The sequence below is a fragment of the Balaenoptera musculus genome, chromosome 6, assembly GCF_009873245.2.
Source record: "Balaenoptera musculus isolate JJ_BM4_2016_0621 chromosome 6, mBalMus1.pri.v3, whole genome shotgun sequence".
Classification (NCBI taxonomy): domain Eukaryota; kingdom Metazoa; phylum Chordata; class Mammalia; order Artiodactyla; family Balaenopteridae; genus Balaenoptera; species Balaenoptera musculus.
Genome location: NC_045790.1, coordinates 84391578 through 84419365, shown reverse-complemented (window position 1 = coordinate 84419365; position 27788 = coordinate 84391578). Strand labels below are relative to the sequence as shown.

General features: G+C 36.6%; 2 protein-coding genes across 7 annotated transcripts in view; one reads left to right on the top strand and one right to left on the bottom strand.

The window, feature by feature from the left end:
- ERP44 (endoplasmic reticulum protein 44) overlaps positions 1 to 13257 on the top strand; it is an 86172-nt gene extending 72915 nt beyond the window's left edge. Inside the window, exons 11-12 of one of the 2 annotated variants that reach the window (XM_036856622.1) lie at positions 10633 to 10735; positions 12654 to 13257. In XM_036856622.1, the coding sequence (XP_036712517.1) occupies positions 10633 to 10735; positions 12654 to 12755 (205 nt within the window). In that variant the 3' untranslated portion in view covers positions 12756 to 13257. Of the gene's footprint in view, positions 1 to 8901; positions 10597 to 10632; positions 10736 to 12653 lie in introns of those variants that run through there. The other variant, XM_036856623.1, reaches the window with a different exon arrangement.
- STX17 (syntaxin 17) overlaps positions 13232 to 27788 on the bottom strand; it is a 96703-nt gene continuing 82146 nt past the window's right edge. For 3 of the 5 annotated variants that reach the window (XM_036856624.1, XM_036856626.1, XM_036856627.1), the window contains exons 8-10: positions 22958 to 27248; positions 19776 to 19856; positions 13232 to 15359 (exon numbers count right to left, since the gene is read on the bottom strand). In XM_036856624.1, coding sequence (XP_036712519.1) covers positions 27027 to 27248 — 222 coding nt within the window. In that variant the 3' untranslated portion in view covers positions 13232 to 15359; positions 19776 to 19856; positions 22958 to 27026. Of the gene's footprint in view, positions 15360 to 16522; positions 16572 to 16940; positions 17031 to 19775; positions 19857 to 22957; positions 27249 to 27788 lie in introns of all 5 variants that reach the window. The other 2 variants (XM_036856625.1, XM_036856629.1) reach the window with 2 other exon arrangements.

Genomic DNA, 27788 nt, shown 5'->3' with positions numbered 1-27788 from the left:
AGCTGGCAACATTCTGCTTGTGCCCTGGTGCCAAAAGACACTGAGTCAATAAGATTCCCCAAAGAAATATGGAAATGGGAAATGATCCTTTCCCATCCTGCAAGTGGTTAGTCCTGTGAGCAGGGAGGGAGATAAGAGAAGTGACTGTATTTAAAGCTCTGAAACAAATTACTTCTTTAATTTCTCCCTTAGGTGCCTGATTTCCCCTCCTAGGCACTATTTCCTCTAATATTTTTTTAATTGTAAGGAGGCACATGCTGTGTGAGCTACAAACTGAGCCTATGTGAATAGATAAGTGTTAAAAATCAAAACAGTGTTAAAAATCAAAACATGCAGCAAAGTGAATCAGACACATTTAATGGCTTGTGTAATTGTTATTGTGCTGCGTGGTAATTAAGGCTTAAATGATCAACAGTTTCCATAAATTAGTGTAATTACTATTACTTTTGCTTAGTAGCGCGGCATTTCTGGGGTTAAGTGGCGGAAGTATGGTTGTGGTAAGGAGAGAGAAAGCAGATTTATGCTGCACTTTCCTCCCATGCTAGAGGCAGGCACTGCAGCATGGTGGGGGCAGGGCGAGGTGCTAACCAGTGTTGTGTTCATCTCTTCCTTATGGCAGAGAAAATGAGGGTGAGGGAGGTAACGTGACCAGCAAGGCCACACAACTCCTTAGTGGCAGGGCTAGGAGTCCTGTCAGAGCATACTGAACCCCCAAATCCCAAGCTCAGAACACTTGATACCAAAGCAGTTACATTTTCAGTATATATAAAAGCAGTGTAAGTGTGAATGTGAAAGATGTTTGAAGAGACAGTATTGCTAGTACCTGAAACTAAATCACAGATCTCTAAATCCTTAGTTTTTTCCTATAGTCTGACCAGGCTGGTTTCTGGCCAAACGTAAAGGAAAAAATTTTATATGGAGATGGGAATGGGGGGAAGTGTTGAAGCCCAAGAGCACATAAGGGTAGGTCTAGGAAATGTGCTCCAGTCCGGAGAGAATAAATGATGGGGTCTGGTATAAGACTGTGGAAGGGCTTTCTAGAGAATCTTACCTTCTAAAAAACTGTGGCCTGCAAATACCCTACCATCTGTTGCTTTGCTTAAGGGTTCTTATGTAAGCTGCCACTGGAGCCCCAGTGATGGGAAAAAGCAGCAGGGCAGACTTCAGGTCACTCCTAGGAAAACTAACAAACAAACAGGCTACTCTAATGCTAATGAGTTCCCCAACTCTGGGCTCTAGGTCATTTATTCCAAATCCCTAAATCACTGAGCATTATGATCATAATTCCTTGAACTACGCAGGGTGAGGGTAGTTGTGGTGAGGAGATGAGATGAAACTGAAACTACAGGGGTGGGGTATCTCCCTAATTTAGCAATTTGGTTGTCTGCCACGATGAATTAGCCTGTCTCATTGAACTTAGAGGGAACAAACCAGGAATTGAATGAAATGATAAAGAACTTGGAGGGACAGGTAAGAGAAATGTTTAAAATCAGGTCACCGTTAAGTTCCCTTTTAACCCTGAGAATCTGGTTTTGTTCTTCACTGTCTAGGGGGTTCTTTTTTTTTTTTTACCCAAATCAGGCTTTTCTTAATTGAAAAAAAAATGGTGCCGAGAAATCTTTTTTTTTATTAGTTTTTAAATTTTTATTTTTTTATACAGCAGGTTCTTATTAGTCATCAATTTTATACACATCAGTGTATACATGTCAGTCCCAATCGCCCAATTCAGCACACCACCACCCCTACCCCGCCGTGGCTTTCCCCCCTTGGTGTCCATACGTTTGTTCTCTGCCTCTGTGTCTCAACTTCTGCCCTGCAAACCGGTTCATGAGAAATCTTTTTAAAAGGCAAATCTTATTTACTTTTTATTATCTCTTGCTATACTAACTGCTTTGTAATGGCATTAGTAGATGTTCATCCAATGCTTTGCTTTTAGTTTCATCTGCTTATTACAAGATTAAGAGTTTGACCACTTTGAATGTATATATCTGGAATATATCCTAATATTTATCAACTACCCATCTGCCCTATTACCCACCTCTCCTGTTCATCTGTATAGTTTTGATTCTCTGAATGTCTCTCCTGTCAACCACTGAGCAATATACGTACTTATCGTACAACTGATATTGATACATAGTATTTATAAGTACTTTTTATTTTACAAATCATTCCAGTATATTTTACCTTATTTGGTCCTGCCAGCAAAATAGACATCAAACACTGACATAGCCAGGCACTGTACCAGCCTTACTTTGTACTTTTGTATGTGTTTTCAGTTAATCTGTAACAAGCTTAGAAGATAGATATTATTTCTACTTTTACAATAAAGAAGTTAAGCTCTGAGAGATTTATAAACTTTACTAAAGTGGAGTCACTATAGAGGCGATATAGCATAGTGGTTAGGTGCACAAGACTCTAGATCCAGACTGCTTAGATTCAAATCCCGGTCTGTTACCTATTAGTTATATCACCCTGGGCAATTTCTTACCACCTCTATGGTAAAATAGGAATAATAATAGTATCTACTTAATAGGGTTGTTGTGAGCATTAAATGAATGTGTATATCTATAGCTCTTAGAACAGTGTCTGATACATGGCCAGTGCTATTAGAAGGCTAGCTATGATTATTATAGGCAATAATATATTTGGATTCAAATCCAAGTCTGTTAGACTATAAAAACAATACAGTTAAGTTAAATAAAGCAGTTGTTCTCATTTTACATATCAGAAAGCTGAAGCTCAAAGATGTTAAGTAATTTAAATGGCAAGATACAGTGTTTTTACACTGTAATACATTGAATGAGTTCAAACTATATTATTGTATAAGTTGAGTCAAAAAGTAGAAAACAATATTAGGAAATTGAATCCAGCATTGTATGAAAGAAGAATAATATATCACAACCAAGTGGGCTTTATCCCAAGTGTGCAAGGCTCATTCAACCTTCAAAAATTAATGAGAGTAATTCAGCATATACTGATTACAGCAACATATGCAAGATGCATTTGACAAAATTCAATATCCATCATGACAAAAATGCTTAACAAACTAGGAATATATGGAAACTTCCTCGATCTGATAAAGGACATTTACAAAGAACCTACTGCTAATATCATATTTAATGGTGAAAGACTGAATACTTTCCCCTTAAGATCAGGAACCAGGCAAAGATGTCTACTCTCTTTGTATGTGTGTGTTAAGTATATCATTTGTTCCTTATTTCTGATTATAAAAATTTTATCTTCTTTGTGGATAATTCTTAAAGTTGATAAAATGCCAAAGAATAAATTAAAAATCACCCATAAATCCACAAGAGATCTATACATATGTTATAAAATTAGAGCTATGCTATTTTATGAATTTTCTTTTTAACTTATCCACACATTATAAACATCTTCCCATGTCATTAATATTTTTCTGTTATTTCTAATGGTCAGATAGCTTGCCTTTGAATGGATTGTTTCATGATTTGTCTAAATAACCCCTGTTGTTTGAAATCCAGGTTTTTCCCATGAAAAAATAAATCACACTGCTAGTAATGGGACTTTACCTGACTCATCCTCATTAACATTCCTGTAGTTTTGGGTGCTGTGGAACACTTTACTTGAGTTCTGTGACACCATCATGATTTTCCCTTTTTTTTCCCTTTTTTTTTCAGTGCTTTCATTGTCTTTTACTGATTGTGCTTCTTGTCTTTCACCCTTTGTAATAATGATCATAGTGCTGTGCTGTCTAATATGATAGTTACTAGCCCTATATGAATACTTAAGTTTACATTAAATTAATTAAAATGATGATATAAATTAAAAGTCAGTTTCTCAGGCACTGTAAACCCATTTCAGGTGCTCAGTGGCCACATGCGGGTAGTGGTTCCTGTATTTGACAGCATAGATAGATATACAATTATTTTTTGGTCTTCACACAAGTGCTCCATCCTCCTCTCTGGATAGCAGCTTCTTCTGCTGCTGTGCTGTAACTTCTATGGATGTGGTTCTGATTTATCATGACAGGACTTAGCGTGAACTCTATATGACTTTATAACTCTTGGACTTTATAACTCTATGACTTTGTAACTCTAATCAAATCATCTGACTGTGTTCCTTATATCTCTTAGTTCACATCCTCCAGGATCTGATTGGCTCAACACACATAGATTGGTTCCCTCTCCACTCCAAATTATATGTTCCCCCCCTTTTTTTTTCCAGCTTTATTGAGGTATCACTGACAAAAATTGCATATATTTAAGATATATTTTGATATATGTATACGTTGTGAGATAATTACCACAGTCAAGCTCATTAACATATCTATTACCTCCCGTAGTTACCTTTTTTGGTGAGAACAATTAAGGTCTATTCTCTTAGCAAATTTCAAATATACAATACAGTATTAGTACTGTAGTCACCATGCTGTACATTAGATCTCCAGAACTTACTCATCTTGCATAACTGAAACTTTGTATCCCTTGACCAACACTTTCCCATGTCTCCCACCCACTCAGTCCTTGGTGCCCACCAGTCTGTCCTCTGTTTCTGTGAGTTCTGTTTTTTCATATTTCACTTAGCATAATGTCATTCAGGTTCATCCATGTTGTCGAAAATGACAGGATTTCCTTCTTTGTTAAAGCTGAATAACATTGCATTGTGTGTGTGTTTATAAACCTTACCCATATTTTCCTTATCCATTCATTGATTGATGGTCACTGGGTTATTTCTCTATCTTGGATATTGTGAATAATGCTGCAATGAACATGAGAGTGCAGATATCTCAAGATACTGATTTCATTTCCTTTGGGTATACACCCAGAAGTGGGATTGCTGGGTCATATGTTAGTTATATTTTTAATTTTTTGAGGACCCTCCATACTGTTTGCCATAATGGCCTTACCAGTTTACATTACTGTGAACTGCATACAAGGGCTCTCTCTTCTCCACATTCTTGCCAACACATATTATTGTCTTTTTGATAATAACCATTCTAACAGGTGTGAGTTTTGTAAAATCACTGTGCATTTTGCAAATCATTGTGGTTTTTGATTTGCATTTCCCTGATGCCTAGTGATGTTGAGTACCTTTTCATGTACCCATTAGCCCTTCATATATTATCTTTTGAGAAATGTCTATTCATGTCCTCTGCCCATTTTTAAATTAGGCTTTTGTTTTCTTGCTATTGAGTTGTTTGTTAGTTCCTTATGTTTTTGGATATTAAACCCTTACCATGTATATGATTTGCATATATTTTCTCTCATTCTGTAGGTTGTCTGTTCACTCTGCTGTTTCCTTTGCTGTGCAGAAGCTTTTTTGTTTGATAAAACTGCGCTATCTTTGCTTTTATTGCCTGGGCTTTTTGGGGTCATATCCAAAAAAGTCACTGCCCAGACCAATGTCAGGAAACTTTATGCCTATGTTTTCTTCTAGGATTTTTACAGTTTCAGGTCTCACATTTAAGTCCTTAATCCATTTTGAATTGATTTTGTATATGGTGTGAGAGAGATACAAAATAAAATTGGGTAGGGGTCCAGTATTATTCCTCTTCATGTGATTCCCAGCACCATTTATTTAAAAAACTACTCTTTCTTGGGCTTCCCTGGTGGCACAGTGGTTAAGAATCCTCCTGCCAATGCAGGGGACACGGGTTCAAGCCCTGGTCCGGGAAGATCCCACATGCCTTGGAGCAACTAAGCCCATGCCCCACAACTACTGAGGCTGTGCTCTAGAGCCTGTGAGCCACAACTACTGAAGCCCACATGCCTAGAGCCCATGCTCCGCAACAAGAGAAGGCACCGCAATGAGAAGCCCGCGCACCTCAACGAAGAGTAGCCCCCACTCACCACAACCAGAGAAAAGCCTGTGTGCAGCAACAAAGACCCAACACAGCCAAAAATTAAATAAATAAAATAAATAAAACTACCCTTTCCTCATTGTGTATTCTTGGTACCTTTGTGGAAGATCAGTTGACTGTGAATGTCTGGATTTACTTCTGGGCTCTCTATTCTGTTCCATTGATCTATATGTCTGTTTTTATAACAGTACCATATTGTTTTGATTACTACAGCTTTGTAGTGTATGTTGAAATCAGGTAGTGTGATGTTTCCATCTTTGTTGTTCTTGCTCAAGATTGATTTGGCTATTCAGGGTCTTTTGTGGTTACATATGAATTTCAGGACTGTTTTTTCTATTTCTGTGAGAAATACCATTGGGATTTGATAGGGATTGTGTTGCATCTCTAGATTGCTTTAGGTAGTATGGACATTTTAACAATATTAATTCTTCCAGTTCATGAACACAGGGTATCTTTCCATTTATTTATGTCATTTTTCATCAGTGTTTTATAGTTTTCAGTGTACAGATATTTAGCCTCCTTGGCTAAATTTCTTCCTAAGTATTTTCTTGTTTTTGATAAATATGTCCACTCCCACTAGTTCTATTTAATGTCATACTAGAAGTCCTAGCAAGTACAATAAGAAAATAAAAAAAAGGTGTTCAGACTGGAAAGAAACTTTCTTTGTAGATGACACAATTGTGTATGTAAAAACTCCCAATGAATTCACAAAACAGCTCCTAGAACTGATAAGTGCTTTTAGCAGGATACAAGGTCAACTTTTAAAAAATCACTTTTATTTCTATACACTAACAGAGAACGGTTGGAAACCATTAAACTTTTGAAGTACCATTTATAATAGCTCCAAAGGAAAAAAATTTTAAAGGACTATTTAGGTATAAGTCTAACACAATATGTACAGGATCTATATGCTGAAAACTACAAAATGCTGATGAAAGAAATCAAAGATGATCAAAAGAAATGAAGAAACATACTGTGTGCATGGATTGGAAGACTCAGTACTGTTAAGATATCAGTTCTCCCCAGACTGACCTATAGATTTAATGCAGTCTCAATCAAAATCTCAGCTAGATTTATTGTAGATACAGACAAGCTGATTCTAAAATTTATATGGCAAGGTAAAACTGGAATAACAGAAACACTATTGAAAAAGAAACAAAGTTGGAAGACTCATACTACCCAGTTTTAAGATACAACGTAAGCTAAAATAATCACGGCAGTGTAATATCAGTGAAAAAGTAGGTACATAGAGCTGTGGGACAGAATAGAGAATCTAGAAATAGACACACAAATATAGTAATTGATTTTTTTTAAAGGTGCCAAGACAATTCAGTGGAGAAGGATAATCTTTTCAATAAATGGTGCTGGACCACCTGAACACCTTCATACCAAAAAAGAAATTAAGTCAGAATTGATCACAGACCAAAATTGAAAGGTAAAACTCTTACAAGTAAATGTAGGAGAAACTCTTCATGACCTGGTGTTAGACAAAGAGTTCTTAGATAGGACACCATCCATAAAAGAAAACAATTGATAAACTGGCCTTCATGGTGTTAAGAACTTTTACTCCACAAAAGATACTGTTAGAATATAAAGAAGATATATGAATGACAAATAAGCACATGAAAAGATGCTCAACATCATTATTCATTAGAGAAATGCAAATTAAAACCAGAATGAGATCCCATTATACATCTTTCAGAATGGCTAAATTAAAATACTGATAATACCAGGTGTTCATGAGGATATGGAGCAAATGGAACTCTCATACATTGCTGGTGGGACTGCAAAATGATACAGCCACTCTGGAAAACAATTTGTCAGTTTCTTAAAAAGTAAAACATACACCACCCATGTAATCCAGTATTTTTCCTGTAGAAATAAACTTACGTTCACACAAAAACCTGTGCACAAATGTTTGTGGTAGCATTGTTCACAATCACCAAAATCTAGAAAGAACCCAAAGTCCTTCAGTGGGTGAATGGATAAACTAGTTGTGGTATATCCACTCAATGGAATTCTATTCAATAAATAAAAGAACAAACATTTTTATGCATGCAGCAAAATGGATGAATCTCAAATGTAGTATGTTAAGTAAAAGAAGCCAGTCTCGTGATTATATGCTGTATGATTCCATGTCCATGACATTCTGGAAAAGGCAAATTATGGGAACAGAGAACAGATCAGCATGAGTTAAGGGGAAGAGGAAGATATGAGTTAAAAAAAAAAAAAGGGTGTTGGTTCTGTATCCTATTTGTGGAGGTGGTAACAAGATGCTATAAGCCTATGTTAAAACTACAACTTAAGCCCCCAAAATGAATTCTACTCTGTAAATTTTTTAAAATAATAAAAATACTTCTCACCTTGTATGCATTTGTCAAAGCTCGTTTAAATGATACACTTAACATGTTTTGTGCATTTCACTGTGTATAAATTTTGCATCACCTAAAAATACTGTAAACAAAAAAGTAAGTGGAGGATGGGAGAGAAACACTTAGGTGTTCTGATTAGAAAAAGTATACCTTAAAGTGTGAAAATATAATTGAATTTATTACAGCAAGGGTCCATTTATTCTCCTTTTTTAGCAGATAACCATGTTGTCTGTTTTCTTGACAATATATTGTTGATTCACTGATTGTTACCTAATAATGATGGATAATTTCTAGCCACAAGCTAGATAAGAGTTCTTTTGTAATCTGTTTTCTACCACATCAATTCAGATTCACCCTATCTCTCGTCTTTGCTTTTTGCTCACAATTCTCTCATACGTTGACAAAGGGAAAAAACTCAAGCTGGGGAAAAATCTGTTTTGAGTGTACTCTATGAATTTGTTACACTTAAGATCTAATTATAAATTATTGCTCGACTGGCAGAAGCAATTCACACTGTATTGGTTGTGATCATCTTTGAACGTTGTAAAATAACAAATTAGCAGGGGCTTTAAACATTATAGATTCTTTGCAGTTCTTTGAATTGAATGGATATATTTTAGCACTTTGCTGTGGGTGACAGATGATGTCAGATTAAATTTAAATTGATATCCTCTCAATGTTTATCTCTAGTGCATATGCAATTTCTTCTGTACCAGAGAACCTTTCAGAGGCATTCTGTCAATACAGCTACCTGACAGTCATTTGTATTTGTAAACTGTGCATTTGGCACCTGCTGGCCTCTGTTGCATTGGAGCTAGTGGGGAGCCAAAATGGGTGTACAATGAAGTTATTGGCTGTTACATCTCAGTGGGAGTTATTGAAGAGAAGAAAACAGCACTTGCAGGACCTCAGGAGAGGATAAAAAGAAAAAGAAACTGGTAATATTAACACAAGCCAGGTATGCTACCAAAAAAGTAGTGATTTAAAAAGTCAGTTCTGTTGAAGGAATTAAAGTGTTTGTGGACCTGCATTTTAATTCTTGTAATGGATATGAAAAACAAAGTGTTTCTATTTAAAAATATAATGAATTTTAATTAATTGATCTCGGTAGAGGACAATTCATATGAGCAGAAATATAAATTAAAACAATGGAAAAAATGCTTAATTTCTGAAGAGATGGAAATTAAAATGCTGGTGTCTTTTACTTATCAAATTAGTGAAACAAATTTTAATAATAAACAAAGACAAATGTGCTGGCAAGACTTCAGAGAACAAACAGGTAGACAAGTAGTAAATATCGATGTTTTGTGCCTATAATTTGCCCACACTTTGTTTAAAGTTCTTATTCTTTAACTTATTACTCCTACTTTATCAGATACAACTCAAGGAAATAATTATGAAGAAAAAAAGGCTGATGTATAAATCTGCTTAGCTTTATATTGGTCTGTTTTGCTACAGTGCATGTTTCTGTACTGCAGATTTGCTCATTACCATGATTGGGAATTATGGGAATGATGCCAAGTATATAGTGAGTTGTGTTGATTCATGTTATATTCCTCAGAATAGTATGAAGCCACCAAAGAAAGCTTTTTTTTACCATAAAAGACAATGCCTTAGTGGTATATGAAGACATTAAAAAAAAAAAAAAAAAAGGCCACTTTCATGGCCTTGAGAAGTGCTTTGCTTTTCACAGTGTTAAGCTAGCCAGTGAAACTGCCTGTGTGGTTGAAGAAGTTGTGAAGAAATTTCCTCCCCTGTTTAAGAAAAACACGAAAAAGCTACACCCTGGTTTAGATTATTTTGATAAAATTGGTTGTGCTGGCAGTGAATGCCCTCAAGGACCTACATACATCTCAAAAGAGGACTGCTAAGCTCCAGGTTAAGGTTACATAGGGTCACCTGGCTGACACAGGGCTCAAAGGCTGGAGGAGGCTGAAGGGTGCTAATATTTTTGCTCTAGGCTCTTAGTAGTACTCCGGTTACAAAGCTACATAGTTTTAAGTGGTTAGTCCCTAACACTATTTTTCCCTTGAGCCCCTATTACTTTTAGTATAATTTTGCAGAACATAAAGTTTTGCAGTTATATATATTAAGGAAAATATATAAATGCCCAACAGTAAGGGTGTAAGTCTTAGGACAGCATCTTGATAGACTCTGATGCATCTTTTACAATAAGCATAGAAAAATGTCTATAAAACAAATGCAAGTATTAGAACACAAAATTGAGTATCTGCATACCATGATTACAACTGTGTCAAAATGTTTGACATGTACCTGGCCTGTTTGTTAATAGTTATGGTAGGATGGTGGGATTGTAGGTAAGTTTTTTAAAAAATTGTTTTTAATGTTGTGAAGTTGGTAAAATAGATATAAGTCCATTTAAATAGTTTAAGCTAAACTTTTATTTTACTTTGGTTTTAGAATTCCTGGAAAACTCAAGCAGTTCGTATTTGACTTACATTCTGGAAAACTACACAGAGAATTCCATCATGGTCCTGACCCAACTGATACAGCCCCAGGACAGGTAGGACTCTTGTTTGTTTTTCAGTGGGAACTCTTTTTCTTTTTCAATTAGTCTTGAGGAGACTCTGAAGCTCTTGCATAGGCTTGAGTTTCTGCCCCTGAATGTCTTTGTAAAGAAATTCTGAACAAACTCTAGATAATATACAAATTATGTTCCTTTAAAAATTTTAAACCTTCAGAAAAGTTGCAAGAATATTACAATATAGTTTCTTGATCATATAAATGAAGGTTGCCTGAGTAAATCCTTTGTGGAAAATGGCTATGAAAGGGTTAAATACAGTTGGCTTCATATAGAAGTAGGAGGTAGGGATTAGAAGCAGGTAATTAGTGAAGAAATCAGTGGATTCCATTAATTGTTCAAGCCTTCCTCTGTGGCTGAGAGATTGACCACACTATAAAGAAAATAATGATTTGATATCCTAAGAGCCCGCATCACTACAGTATTCATAATGCTCAAAACTTACAGTTTAATGCAGCTTTTCCATTTGAGATTTAGAATGCTTGACAACTATTTATCAACACAACTTTATATTTGCTCGATATATAGATATGTATTTTTTAACCTGAGAATTTTCTTCTGTTACAAGTAACTTTCTAAACTGCTGTATATGTTCCGCTTAAATATTCCTAAATTTGCATTTTGATGCATTATTGATTTATATCATGTCTATTACCATTATACTGAAAGGGAAGATGATATATACCAAAACTCTTATTGCCTATGCCCAGAACTTCAATCCACTATTTTGTCCAAAGAACCACCACATGTAAAAGAAAAATAAAAACTAAGTGAATTTTTCTTTAAGAGTCCAATTAAGTTCAGAGTTAAGAGTTCCTTTTAGGAATCTGATGACATGCTTTTTCCTTGAAATCTGAGGTCAGATTTTCTTTGATAATTCAGCAACTACAGATGCAGGAAAACTTTGTTGGCAGTAACCCAAAGTAGGCCTGCTTAGTATTTTATCAGATTAAGAAAAGATGTAGCTTGCTATTATTATATTATCCTGATTTGTTTCAGCTTCTCCATTAGACACTGAACTCCTTGTATTTATTCATCTTTGCATACTAATACATAGTTGGCACCAAATACATGTTTGTTTCATAGTAATATAGCTTCAGCTTAATTAAACAAAACATCTCAGCAAAAAAATAAAAAATATACTGGGGAAGGGGAACGTGACTAATGAGGGAAGTTTGTGGACACACTGCTTCCGATTATAATGGGAATGTGCTTTCTATATACATATATATATATCATGTACTATTATATGTACTATGTGCCTATGTAAACTACAGGAAATATTAAAACGATGATAATCATGTTTGTTCTTGAGGAGCTCATGGTGTAGAGACAGACTACACTGTCTTTTCTCTGAAATTATTGGAAGTCACTCTTATATTTCCACTGTATATTTTTATGTACTGTTGGTGTACAAGTAAAATACTACAGAAATTAATTTCTTGCAGTATTGAAGTGTTTTTCTTCCTTATGTCAACTGAGTTTTGATAATCGCTGGCATCCAGGTCTCTATCTTCAGAGTAGCTGCCTTTAATAATCTTAGCAGTCATTTGTAAGAGGGAAGGGTTCTGCCTAACTTAAGGTTATGCTGCCTCTACAGAATATTCTAGGAAAGCAACCAGGTGTCAGGTATTTTGCTTCTCCACCACACCTCAGAACTGTCATCAGGTTCATGGTTAATGGCTCTGTGGCAGCCCTGCCTTTGAGAATCTGAGTTAAGGGCATCTGAAACGGGGAAAGCAAGATTTCACACTTAACTCTTGTCTTTGGTACACAGTAGCTATATTTCATTGATTATTAAGCAAATAATTAAAGGGCAATTACCATTCATCTAATACTCTTAAAATATTATAACTATAAAATATACTGATGTAAAAATGTTTTATTCTTTCCCTTGTAGGAAGTCCAAGATGTAGCAAGCAGTCCACCTGAGAGCTCCTTCCAGAAACTAGCACCCAGTGAATATAGGTATACTTTATTGAGGGATCGAGATGAGCTTTAAAAACTTGGAAAAACAATTTGCAAGCCTTTCAAACAGCAGCATCAACTTACATGGTGGAAATAGTAAACCTATATTTTCATAATTCTATGTGTATTTTTATTTTGAATAAACTGAAAGAAGTTTTGGGTTTTTAATTTTTTTTTCTCCCTGACTCAAAATGTATTGTCATTTAATGTAGCCTCTTTTAAAAAATCTGCTAGGGTTAAAAAATAAATAAAAATCAGAGGCCTATCTTTACTTTAAATCTGAGGTCTATCTTTGCTTTAAATCTGTCTTGTAAAATTTTTCTAAATCAAGTGAAAGGTGACATTGCCAGAAATACACCATTAACTTGCACTACTAGGTTAGGGAGGACTTAGGGATGTTTCTTGTGTAGTATGTGCTTTTCTTTCTTTTCTTTATATATGATCACCTCTGTTGGTATTTTAGTTATCACATTTCTCAAAGCTAAGGGGGTACGTATTCTGGATACTTGGGGGGGGGGAATAAATTAAAATTTTCACACTGTGTACTGTGTTTTACTGATTGGTTGGATATAGCTTATGAAAATTCCATAGTGGGTTTTTTTTGGATTCTTAATGTGTAACTTAAACATACTATGAAGAGGAGGAGAGCCATAAGCCAGAACATTTGGCAGGAATTGTCCTTATGAATTAAGAAAAAGAAAATGAAAAGTGTTATTAAATTTCTATGTGTTTGTCTAACAAAGTGTCATATGGATGGCATTTAAAACTTTGAATTATACCTAAATCTGGGAAAAGGAGATACTAGTGGAACAGATTACCAATATTGAACTAGATGTCTTTTAAGGCTCCTCCTATCATGATACTTAAATTTCCAAAGAGAAAAACCAACAGAGAAAATGTATTTCAGTAATTCTAACCTTCTTCTATCTTGTAGTCTTGTTCTAGTTGTATAGATCAAAAATGAAGACAATAAGGCACATAGGCTGTTTTGTTTTTGTTTTGTTTTTCCATTGTAAAATTGTTAGAGAACCCTACGCCCTATAGATTCCCTGATCTCCTAGGCCTGCGGTGTAGTCAAATGGGTCCCTGTGCCAGGCCTCAATACTGCCAGGGAACAAAACCAGAGGGAGAGGACCCTCAATGTCATATCAGGAAGCCCAATGCCAGAGGACAGGTTCAAAATTGGCTTTCCTCTGGGCCTGGGTTGGTGCTATAGGCCAAGAGTCATTTTATACTTGGAGTCTAAGTCAATCCCAGTTTGGGGAAAGATTATTTTTAAGCTTAAAAGGCTGACATGTGCCATTATATGTAGTATGTAATATATGTAACATCTTCCAATTCTTTTAAAATAAATATTTATAATAAATATTTAATGATTGTTATTTTTAAAAATCAGCCTAAAATTCTTAGTTATGCATGACTTACCCATCATTTCATTTAGAATAATAAATGAACACTTAACAAGGTAGTAAGGGGCATGTTTAGTAGAAAATGCTAGAAAAGCAGGACAGAGCTTCCTAAAGGTTGGGCCTTAGTTCTGTTCTCTTCATTGCTTTTAATCATTAACTTTGAAATCAGAGCTACAGTCTTCAGGTCAGAAGATGGACCAAATGTGAGGTGGTCAGAATGAAAAGTTACAAACATTAAACTAGCACACAAAACCAAAAGCAGCACCTGCAGTTGACTGGAATAAATTTGTAATCCTGTAATTGGCTTTTAAAAAATAGTAAACAAAAGATAACACTTAAGAATTGGGTTGCACAGAATGGTTTGAGAGTAGTTATTATGATAAAGGCCTCAAGGAGCACATGTTCAACGTGATCTAAGATAACTGAGTGGCTGTTAAAAAAGTGAGTGGATCTGAGACTTTATTTAGCATTCATGCATATGGGGACTTAAGCTCTAGCCCTGCCACTATCACTGTCTTCTCTAGAGTGTGAAGCCACTGAGGACAAGGATACTGAATTGTATGCCTGTATCTCCAGTGTCTAGCATTTCTGGACACTTAGTAGTCATCATCATATGTTTATTTAATGAATGAGATATGCAGCGACCTTGGGTAATTTTGTATCCCTGAAAGGCTCAGCACTCACGAGGACTTGGTGCCCAATTTTATAGAAAGTTAACAAGCTCAAGTGCGAAACAGCAAAATGCATTAGATAAAATAAGTTCTTGCCACAGGGCTAGTGCAGGGTCGGGGTGGGGAGAAGGCCTGTGGCTAGGGCAGTGAGAAAGAAAGTTGGAGCTGATTGTGCAGGGCCTTGTATGCCAAGTTAAGGAAGGGGTTTTTACTGTATCTTATAGCCAGTAGAGATCCAGCAACAAATTTAAATATGCAAGTATGTTCATATTTAAGTTTGAGAAAGAACACTGTAGCAGGTCTAGGTTATGATTAAATTGAGTCCAGTAGAGGAGAGAGAACGGCCAGAACTAAGACAGTGACAGTAGAGATGGAGAGGAACAAATACAAGAGATTCCACAGGGATTTGTCATCAGCTGGATGTAAAGAGAGAACTTCCAGGAATCTAGAACTCACAATTTAGACTTCTTCCCCTCTGAACCATGCACGAATCAGACAATATTAAAGGTGGAAGTCTTCTTATTTTGTCCAATCTACTCCAGGCCTCAGGCTCCTTAGCTGTGAAGAGAAGGGATGCTAGACTAGACTGAAGAACACAGTCGAGTTGCAAAACCAAAATTAGACTGCTCGTCAGCCCACTACCTTTTCCAGTTTTTCAAAAAGTGTTACAATAGTGAGGGGGACCATAAAAGGATGAAAACTTAACTTTAGATGAAATTCTGAACCTTTTTTTTTTTAAGTTAAATGGACCTAGAGAGGAAGACAGAGAATGGGCATCTAGAGCATCTCATGGAGAGCTCTTTGATGAAGTCAATTTGTCAAGATCACATATAAAAGAAGGAAAAACTGGCATGATAAAGCCTAAAAAGAGCAAAGTGAAATATAAAAAACAGTGTTTGAAATTTTAAAGCTCAGAATGAGCTTAAAATTGCAGAAAATGCTGAAGTTGCCAAAAAATTAAAAACCTGAATCGGCAAAAAGAATAGAAAAGGAGTATACTGTAATAACAATCTGGAAAAGCAGAATAATTCAATTTTTTTTTTCTCTGACAAGGAGATCTAGTCTGCCTGGACAAAAATAAAATGACATAAGCAAAACTGCAAAAATGAGAAGTAAAAATCTTGTCACCTTGAATAGTTTTAGGATTCTCAGGCCCAAAATTCAGTATCGCAGAGAGCTGCTGGATGCTGCAAATGCTCTGTTAGCAACTGTTGGGAATTTCTGAGACACCGTGGAGATTATAAAGTAACAGACTAGAAATGGACAAACAGTATTCCAGTTTTCAAAATCATTATAGTTAAAGGGCTTTTTCTATTTTCTAAATAAAATATGAACCAAACTGAAATGTTAGTAGTCTATATTTGGGGGAATGATTTAAATAACTGTAAAGAATAATCAGTTTTTAAGCCCAATATTTAAAGACCCTGAAGACAATAAGTTGTTTTAGGACTTAAATTGTTTTATGCTGATTATAACTGTTTTATGTGTTCATTAAAACAGGTTGGATAGGACTGCTGCTTGGCAACTGTTTTTTAGCTGTGTTTGAATTTTTGTATGTATTTCCAAGTAATAAAACTATATTTATAAAATATTTCTATATTTGAGACTTTTTACTAATTCAATTTGTCATGAATATCATGAACATTTTATTCAGAATCCAGATGACCAGAGTCACAAGATTTTCCAGTTTTAAAGTTATTTTTTAGATTATTTAATAGTACCTGACTCAGAATGGGAAGCTATATGAATCCATGTGCTGATAACTCAAACCTAGCCTTTAGGGCTTCCCTGGTGGCGCAGTGGTTGAGAATCTGCCTGCCAATGTAGGGGACACGGGTTCGAGCCCTGGTCTGGGAAGATTCCACATGCCACAGAGCAACTAAGCCCGTGTGCCACAACTACTGAGCCTGCGCGTCTGGAGCCTGTGCTCCACAACAAGAGAGGCCGCGATAGTGAGAGGCCCGCGCACTGCGATGAAGAGTGGCCCCCGCTTGCCACAACTAGAGAAAGCCCTCGCACAGAAACGAAGACCCAACACAGCCATAAATTAAATAAATAAATAAAAATAAAAAAAATAAAAAAATAAACAGGAGCTGTTGTTTAAAAAAAAATTAAAAAAAAAAAAACAAAAAAAAAAACCTAGCCTTTAGCTGAAGCGTCAAAGGTCCCTCTTGCAGAGCACACTAGGGAAGGGCTGGCCTGCCCTTTAGAGAATAGGTTTTGGAGTCACTGGAAGAGGAAAAGTGCAGCTTACAAATTGCTTCTCTAAAGTACTCCCTTTATTCCCTCTCCCCTACCTTGCCTAGTAAATTCCTTCTGTCCATCCTTCAATGCCCAGGATGAATTATCACCACTTGTGGTCCCACAGCCCTTTATTTATATGTTTTAAAATACCCAGTCTAATAGAAAATTGGAAGTATATGTATCCCTTTTCCTTATCACCATGTGAATGCTCTGGAAGCAGGAACTGCTCCATCTTTGTATTCCCAGCAACCTAGAGCACTGTGAGTGATTAATAAGTCTCTGATGGAAAGAAAAAAAGCCAAATTACATAATAAATAAATGAACAAATGAATGAATAAGGGACAAGAAAGCATCACCATAACTGGAATGGACTCGGTCATCTGTGAATCCCAATTATCTGATATCTAGTCACATTTAATCCTATACCCTAAATTGATTATGGGGTCTTAAGAGTTTTAGTCTAGAATAGATTAAAATCTTACACCAACCCAGAGATGCGTAACTTTCAGAATGACACTGGAGTGCTCTTTTGGGCAGTGCAGAGTCCTGCAGAAGTGCTGGAAACTTTCCCATGAACACTACACATTTTCTGTGAGGTAGATTTGACCCCTAGCTTACTCACTCAGCCTTGTGGAAGGACAGACTAGAGTGAGTTGACAGAATACCACATGTGGTTTACAAAACACCATACATTTACCATTCGGCAAGCATTAATCTACTGTTGCCAGGCTAAGGATACAACAGTGAACAAGACTGCCCCTACTGTCACAGAGCTCAAAGTTGAGCGAAGGAGCAAAATAGACGGGTAAAAAGATGATTATAATAGAATGTTGTAGGTGCTGTGCTGTGAGTTAACCACAGGCGCCTGGAGGTGTGTGTGCAGCTGGGGGGTCAAGAGAGCCTTCCCACAAGAAGTGGTTTTCTTGCCTAGGAATAGAAAGAGCTATACTTTCCTAAATTTCTCCCCTCCAGGAGAATTACATTAATAGAGGCTGTTTTTATTCTCTGTTAGTATCTTACTTTAATAGCAAAGTATTGCTAGGCATTGCTGTCCTGTTGTTTCTTTCCCAACTCGGCCACTCAGCTAAAAGATCACATACTTGCCTATCTGTGCTGTCTCTCATGTGTTTTACTTACTGGGATGAATGCCAGGGAGGAAGCTGTATGCCCACTCTCATGATGCCATGTGTAAACCTGCCTAGGGAAGATCAGATCAGTCTTGGAAGCCTGATACTATGATTGTTTTCTTGCCCTAACCATTGCCCAAGCAGAGGAATAGAGCGGGGCATCCCTGGCTATGCACATAGTGAGGGAAAAAAACAAGGCCTCTCTTCTGACTTAGCAGTTCTTCATAATTCTTCATGTCTTCACTAAATAGTCCACTTTAGTCCACTTAAAAATTTTCTAGGATTAGAAGGTAAAGTCCCACTCTCTGGCTTCTGGAATGCAACTTCATCCCTTAAATTTTAGACGTTTGCCCAAGCTCAGTGTTCTGGCACCTTCTCTGTTTTCTGGTTCCTCAAAGATTGCTGGTAGTACTTCACGATCACATCTACAAGTTCCCACGAATCTTAGGATGTTTTTTTTCTCTGAGCCTAGAAACTATAAATTCTTTTAAAACACAGATGCTTTTTTTTTTTTTTTTTTGGCAACCCCACACTTACTTCCACTGCCTGTGTAACTAGGGTGACCATGTAATTTTTTTCATCCAAACCAGGACATCTGAGAGTGAAAGGGATCATTAAGTAATAATTTGACCAGGACAAGAGATGTAAATCAAGACTGTCCCAGACAAGATGGGATGTATCATCACCCTGTTCCTAACCAGATCTTATACATTTTTATGTTTGGGTAGCATTCTTAATAGGGATAAAAAAGATTTACTTTCCACCAAGCATTATACCACCATCTTAATAACTAAGCCTATTAAAAAATGTAAGAATACTTGCTATTTTTTTTATCAAGTCTCCACTCATTTTAGGTGTCTCCCTAACACTATTCTTGTAGGTACATAATTTTTCATTAATGTGCCTTTTGTTTAAACTTTGGGGAAAAATAATAGTAATAGTTACAACAGTAACAGTAGCAACTAACATTTGTACAGTTACTAATGAGCCAGGCTCCATTTAGGCACTTAACATGTATAAATTTTTAAATCTTCATGACTACCCTGTAAGATGGGTAAGGTACCAATGGGAAGGTGGGGATGCAAGGAGGGGAACACTAAGGAAGCCCTGAGTTGTTGGCCCCCATCCTCACCCAGATAAGAGGCAGCAATCTGTTATGAAAAATAAAACCTAGAGAGGAAAGAAAGGGAACTAAAACCTATGGACTAATTCTATGGAGAATTAGTAAGCGACGAGCACTTTATTCCTTTTCATTCCTGTTAATTCACTGAGAGGCTGTTTGGTGGAATAAGTACATGAATCTGAGTATTAGAAAACTTGGTTCAAATCCTGTCAAATGCCTACCTCTTAACTTGAACCTTGCCCTTGCCTAATTCCAATCTTTGTTTGCCTGAGAAACCACTTAAATTCCTGCCACTATTCTGTTTCAATACTAGACCATCAGATTATAAAGCCTTCTTGGGTCCCTACTATTCCGAGCCCACTCATCTTATGGTAAGACAGAAAATAACCCAATTTTCCCACATCATTTCTTCAGTGATTCATATCCTCTCTCTTCCAAGTCATGACTTTTAATTGGAAAAAGAGATTGAAATATCTTTACCTCCAAATTCTGAAATTTTCAATTCATGACTTCCAAGTCTTAGAGATGTTATCCAGATTTCTTCTTTTGCTTCATTCATTCCTATGTTAATATACAAAAGTGAGGACTGAGCAAAGGTTTGATACGTCTTAGAAAACTTTTTAACATTTCAGTACGTATCCCTGAAAACAGCAAAACACACATGCCATGACCTTCTCATTCACCATCAGGGAGTCACTAATAGGGTGTAGTTTCTTTTCCCCTTCTCATCACTGCACTTTGTGTTACAAAATACTCTTAAGAAGCAGATGATAGGTCCCTACCCTGTAAGAAGCTTACATTCTAGTTATGGAGATCACACTAGCACAAATGAAAGAATTTTATACCTATGAAGTTGTAAAACATTGCAGAATTAGCCCCAAGTGAAAATGGAAGCCACTGAATTGCAGTTGTCAAGAAATATTCATAGAGAGATGGAAAACTGGACCATGAAGGTCTTAGACACTAAAAGGCAAAAGTAAATTTCATGACTATTTTCTCAGTGGGTTTTCAATAAATATTTATGGAATGAATAACAGGATAGGAAGAAAGCAGGCATTCAATGTCAAGCAGGGGATCTTACAGCAGAGGCAAGAAAGCACAAATCATTTCTTACATGTGGGAAAGAAAAGCAAATATGCCAAATATACCAAGAGTCCAGGCAAATGTGAGGTTTATTACTAACTTCTCTGGCAATGAAGGCAAAACGAAGAACTCAGAGGCTTTTAACAGTCTTATCTGACACAAAGCAATACATTAATCCCTTTAAACACAGAATTTATTAAATATATACAAAAATATATACATATTAAATAATATACACATACACATATGAAAACTACCCTAGCCTGTATTTTCATCTAACCAGCTTCATCACTCACATTCAATTCCTTTGTTTTCTCTAAGCACACTAAAACATGAATATTCGTTCATGTTTTGAACCCTTTGTACGAGCAATTCCTCTGCCACTTGAAAGCTCACAAACCTGGTCTTCAGTCAGGCAGATTCTTCTTTATAGAGTACTGTTCAAATACCACATGTTCCACAAAGCCTTCCCCTTCTTTTCCAGGCAGAAACAGTCACTCCATTATCTGTGTCCTCATATTACTTTGCTCTCCTTTTAGGGTACTTACCATGTTTTACTTGCTTTGAGTATCTGAATTCATTAGCCTGAATGGTTTACATGGGTAGATCTGAGAGGCCTAATATTTTTCTACGTATGGCACTGACACTCAACATACAACAGGCATACAGTTAAACGTTTGTTGAATGAGTGAATTTATTGCATGTTTCCTCATATAAGCACCACTCAGCAACATAATAAGCGAATTCAGTAAGCTTTACAGAATTTGTAGAAATTCTCACCATTGGGCCTTTTTTTGTGCTGAACCTTGCTAACACCAAGAGTTTTAACAATAAAATGGAAAGCATCTTTAGGGGGTTAATTAAAGAAACCCTCGTAAACATCTTTTTTAGTGATTAACCTTAATAAAAGACAATCTCAAGTACTTGAGAAATGTATAGATAACACATATGTACTCAAGTAATTTCCTCAAATATTTATTAGTCAAGTTTCTCACAGGAGCTGGCAATGGTCCATTCAAGTCTGGAGTATCTATGCTGCTAAATTAAAATCTTCATGCTTTGGCTATGCTATGTACAGGTGACAAGACTGACATTGTTTTGGAGGTTAAGAAATTGAATGTAATTTCCTCTGAGGGGACAAAAGATTTCTTCTCCTTAGGAAACAACTTCTAGACTTGTTCAAGAGCTTAAACAAAACTCAGTTGACTAGTTTTGTAAAATGTAGTATTACAGAAATTTCTTTAGTCTGGAAAAAAACGTAAACATAGTTTATTACTAGTTTGTACCTTCACCATAGAAAAAGCTTAAAATCATTCTTGTGGAATGTCTGATTTTCAGTGGCATTGTCAGATGGTTGAGCAGTGAGTCTGAAGAGACAAAGCTGGGGCCATTATATGGAAGGCTGAACTTTATCAGGTATTCAACAGGATCTGCTGAAAATATTTCAGCAGAAAAATGAAAGACAGTTCTTGTGGCAATGATGTGAGGAATGGCCTAAAGTGGGGGAAGATGAGGTAGGGGATGTGAGGTAATAAAGTCTTTTACTAGAGTGATGGTTATGAATATATTTAAGAAATGAATGCAACTAATATTCAGACAATTAACAAGACCCAGTAAGAGGCTAGATATAAAGAATGGAGACTCCCTGGCTAGAATGGGAGAAAGCAGCCACGCCTGAGTAAAAGCTTACTATAAGAGACAAAGCCACAAGTAAAACTCTTATCTCCTGATTCCCCATCCAATTCTCTTTCCACTATAGCTGTTGACTGATTTGGAATGTTAAAGCTGGTCTGAAAGACCACAAGCTTCAGCAGGCAACCTGATATGGCGTAACAAACTCAGTTAAATTACTTTGTGGATTTTTTTTTCTTAGACCATGGTTACAATTCTAGCTTTTGTGCTAACTAGCTGTAATCTTAGGCAAATCATTTGCCTTTGACACCTTTTAAGTTTTTATATGAATTTATTTCTTTTGTTAATATTGCATAGACGTTTTTCTTGTCTCCCACAATAAATAATTTCTTTGAGGGCTGTAACATGGACTATATGTGGATCTTTTACCATTGATTGTTTACAATACCCAAGAAGTGTCTCTGTAAAAGGGTGTCAAATTAATGAATATAAATAGTTGAGAACATCTTGTTAGAAACAACATGAAATGTTAATAAAAACACAAACAGAACCTGAACTGTTCACATTAATTTAGGCTAGGGGGGAAGCTTCCCTACCTTTTATTAGGCCTCTGACTACTTAAGAAGAGTTTCTAGCATTCATAAGTACCTGATAGCCACCGCCATGTTATACTTTATTATGAGAAGAAAATGTCCCATTTCACAGGAGAACCATTTCCCCATGCTTTTCTTCATCCTTCCTCCCAAAGATTTCATGTGGCAGCAACGAAGGGCAAGGGGGACCCTGAAAATGACTTTTCCGTTTTTAACACAAAGAATGGCTTGGTTTGGCTTCTGTGACATTCACTGGAGAAAAATGTTATACATTTTATGTACAGCTTCTTGTGATTGATAGATAACACCAGTATTCAGTCCTTACTCCTGTGCAAACTACTTTAGGGCACTTACGGGCAGGCAGGCAGCCCACAGAGGAAGGTTTTTGGATTCGCAGAACTCTCCCTATACAGCACTCGGCTTCAGTATAACCTGAAAGTTCTTGCTCCAGGAACTCTGGCCAGCACACCCCTTTTCTGGGGCTTCTTAGGTTACTGGCTCCAGCTTAGGTGGGTAGGAGAGCTAAATCAGCAGAAGAAAAGCAAAACTGAGGAAGGAAGAGAGAAGAGGTCATAAGGACAAGGGAGCATAGTCTGCGACTGATAAACACTGAGATGGCTTTTTTTTAATGTGATTTGTAAAATGTCTTTAGAGGCAATTCCAAAAGAGTTTCAAAAATATTCTAAGTAATACTAGCATCACTACAGTAAGTGCATGGCCTCCCAAGGGTACCATTTTAAAGGATAATCATTTGATTCTATGAGTTATGATTGTTTTAAAAAATATTAAAGTTTATTTTAAAATTCAATATAAAAAGCACTGCTTAAGTGATGGCTATGACTCACAAATATAAGGAAATTTGTAGGATGTGTGGGTGGGATGGAAACACTATTTATAGTCTAAGGACCAAATTCAGCACTACGTACTTCTGCATTGGCCACCATTAAAAACTTCGAGGCTGCTGGCCATTTGGTGAGGAAACAGAAGATTTTAAGAAAAGTGCAAATGAATGGCATGTGTAATTTCAAAGCAAGCCTGCCTTACAGAATATATGGGTGTTTGGGTGAAGCACAGTGAATAGCCCATCTCAATTTTAATATACAGAAGCAACACAGTATGAGAGTAACAGAAGTTTTTGTAGTTCAACAGACCTAGTTTACATCCTGGCTTCACCCTTTTGTAGTTGAATAACCCTCTGCAAATTATTTACCTTCTCTGAGACCCAGTTTCCTTACCTGTAAAATGCCTAGTGAAGTGCCTGGCAAACAGAAAATACTCCATAAATATCAGTTCCTCTATAAGGATGGTTTTTTTTTTTTTTCAAACTAAGGGTCAAAAAACCCTTTGGTAGATTATGAAATCAATTTAGTAGGTTACAACTAGAATATTTAAAAAACTGAAACAATAAAAAACATCAGAGTACACTGCACATAATGGCAAGTATTGTTCCATAATGCACATGCTGAGTTTTGATATAAATGCATTTTTTACTGTGGATTACAACCAAAAAGTTTCAAAGTCTCTGCTCTACAGAGAAATTCTCAGATTATTTTATTAAAAAGGCTTTAGGAATGCTGCCTTGATCCAAATGAGACCCTGTAAATTTTAAGAACTTAAAGTGTTCCTTACCTTCTAACTTGTTGCAGTAAAAATAAGACATGAATCATAGAGAAGATGAATTTAATCTGATACAGTAGGGTATTAAATTCAATTTTAAGATTGGTTTCTGTGTTATATAGACTAATTTATACTTCTAAACACTTTATAGTTTATAGGTATATTATTTATAGTTGATTAAGCACATCTAGAATTTCTACAAGAAGTTGGCTATTAGGTTCTATTATGGGAAAATTAGATACAATTTCTAAATAATTTTAAATTATAAAATGTTTAAAAGGATTGTAACTTGCCTAAGCATGAAGACTGTTAGAGTAATATTCAAATCCTGATGATTAGTAAAAATCAAAGAGCTATATGAGCACATACAGTGATGTCCCACACTGGCTCAGTAAAAAGGGGAGCTCCCAAATCAAACTGTGAGGGTCAATAACAGGCCTCCTTTCTCCTTCATGTCTTGAGGTAAAACCAGCCTGACAGTATAATGAGTCCCTAGTGCTGTTAAGATGGTGAGCTAGCCAATTTTAGGTTGGCAGAATAAGAATTTTAGGTTGGCTGAAGGGTAGAATACTAGAAATGACAGAATTCAATGATACAGCTGAATCTTGATATAACTGTATCTTAAATTTATAATTTTAGCTGACCAGGCCAGATTGGCTATTATTAGAACCCATGGGACTGAAGTTTAGGAATCTTGTTTTATATTAGCGTCCTGGGCAATTCTGATCCTCATTCTGGTTTGAAGGCCCTGTGTTAAAGGGACAGCAAGGATCAGAAAATATAAAAAGAAGGAGTCCAAAAGTATTTATCCCAACCTGTAAGGTTGGGATAAATATCACATATCAAATACTGGATCAGAATCTGACACTTACTCAAAGTACTTCCTTCTTGGTATTATATTAAAGATATGAGTCAGCAGGTAGCAATAGTGGATGTTTTCCAGTTATTTAAGAACAATGAGAAATGGTGTGTTGCCTCATTGGAATTCACTGGTGAGAAGCAAAAAGTATGAAAGAGATAGGTCTCTTTAGATTAGATATAGAAGTAAAAGGTAGCAATCAATAAAAGTTATTAAGAGTAAACTCAGCAAGAGAGAAGTGATAAACCATTCAACTACTTGATGAATCCATTTGGCTCCTGAGCAGAGAGTTCACACCTTCTGTGGTGTAGGTGCCCTTTCCTCTGTCCTCAGAAAATAAAGAATAAGGCAAAAGGTGGTTCCTTCCTATTTCAAATGAGTTGAGGGTACAGGATGAGGCTGCCTATATAATCTTAAGTTCTTTTTTTTTTAATTTAAAACTTTTCTGCTATTTGAGATAGACAGTGGATTGGGCTGAGCCATGCTTGCTGTCAATGTCAAGTGTTGAGATTAGCACCACAAATCCTCCACCAGGACTGAGTCTTGGCCAGGCTTTGTCCACCATCAACCTTGAATGTGAGAAAAGGCAAGCATGAATGCCATTCTTGGGAAGAAACAGCAGCTGTGCAAAGTGAAGGAATCACAGGAGATGGTAAAGCCTGGGGAAAAGGATGGTAGAAACAGAAATGAGGTAGAAAGCTAGTTCTTAGCTCCTCCAAGTGCCAGCTTAAGAGACTTAGGGTCAAACACTCCCTGCACGGCAAGTACATGAGCCCCCTGAAATTGTAAGATGCCCCAAGAAATGATCTGGTGTTCCCTCCTTGCTTATTTTTTAGCTAAAAGTCTAACAGTGTTGGAAGTATTTGGAAATCGACACCTCTCTCTCACTTTCTTTTTTACCTAGAGGTTACAGTAGAGGATGAACAAAGATGGCAGCCAATACCAAAAAAAAAAAACACCCAAAAACAACAACAAAAAAAACCCAAACATTTGTTATAAAGCAGAAACCGACACACCATTGCAAAGCAATTATACCCCAAAAAAGATGTTAAAAAAAAAAAACAGATTATGAGAGAAGTCTGCATTACACATGGGTAGAATTCACCCCATAAGTCAAAGAACTTTTCAAAATTACAAGGGAGGGAAGGCAGAGGGGACTAGATATTTGAGGTGTTAAGAGACAGGCTGACAGAGCAAGCTTAGTGACTGGCTTTATAAGTCTACCACTTGAGACTCTGTGTTCTTTATTTACAGAGAGGCAGAAAAAAAGAGTTCAGAGAAGAAGCCAGGGTCATAAATTAAGATACCTGAAAGAGAAGTTGGGCCTCTCTTTCCATTTTCTTACACTATTTGTTTCCTTCACTTGAAAATATTGTTAGACCAAATTGCAGTAGGGCTCACCAAATGGACTCCGTTATGCAGTTTACTCATGCACCTTGCTAGATCCTGATTTCCCTATTTGATACGAAAAGCTGAACTTCCATTCTCTTCTCTGCTAAAATGCCTAAAAAATCTATATTTAGGAGATAAAGAAGCATATTTACAATATGCTTAGCCTTGGAGTCTCCAAGTCAGGCTTATGGAAAAAACTATTCTGAAAACTATCCTTCCGTAACCCAACATGTTCACACATCACAAGTCCTTATCAAAGTTATGGTTGGGTTTTCACATTTCCAGGTAAAAAATCTGTTACCCGGCAGTCCTTAAACTTTACCTGACAAATATTGTACACCCTCAGTCCAGGCTCCTCAATCTCTAACATCCCCATTAACACCCCAGCAAACAACAAAATACATCAACTTATCACAGTTCAATCCCACTTGAGCATCTACAGCCACTATTTTGATATAATCATGTTCCAAAAACTGACTGAGTGTCCAACAGCAGCAAAGGATAGACATGTTGGCGCCAGTAATACTGAAGTTTGGTTTTTAACTGCATTTTTTGTCAGTTTGGCTGGGAAGATTTGGACAGCTGGAAGTGAGCTTCTCCATCATTTTCTGTTTCTTTCTTTAACAATTTTCCACCTGTGAAGCCCAACACCCCACCACCAAGTGCAGCTGCAATTCCTGCCACTTTGAAGCCTGCAAGGAGGCCAATCGGACCCCCCACCACTCCTCCGATGAGTGCACCTGCCACAGGCAGAGCTGCCAGCTTGTATTTTGCAGCCTGTAAAAAAAAAAAAAAAAAAAAAAAAAATTCAATTTAGAAATTGAGTTGAGAATATCTCCCTGTGGTGATGTGCATTTTCCTCTCATTATTCCTGGCAATGCCTCTTTAACTCGTGGTACATAATTAACCTTAGAGATTGTTCTGGGGTCAGGGGAGGGGAGAAAATATTCCACAGGTACTACAATTGCTCCAGATCTCAGAACTTGGAGAAATGAGCTACAAAGAGTAGACTGCTATAAATTGATTTTACTTGCAAAACAATCAATCCACTAACTATCTAGCTGGCTTATTTAAACAGTTTCAGCAGCCACAGATACTCCCAAAGCTTTTAAATTGCAGAGATTATTTCGTGCGAATACCTGGGGTTAAAAGCAACATTCTATGGGAAACAAATGGACCCACTCCATGTGTGCTGTCACGTCCTTACAATTTTGCCCCTATTGGATTCTGGAAACCCTCTCTATGCCTCTCCCTGAACTCTTGCAAATATCCCCTTGTAACACCAAATGCCTTAAAGTAGGGCTTCAGTTTATTCTC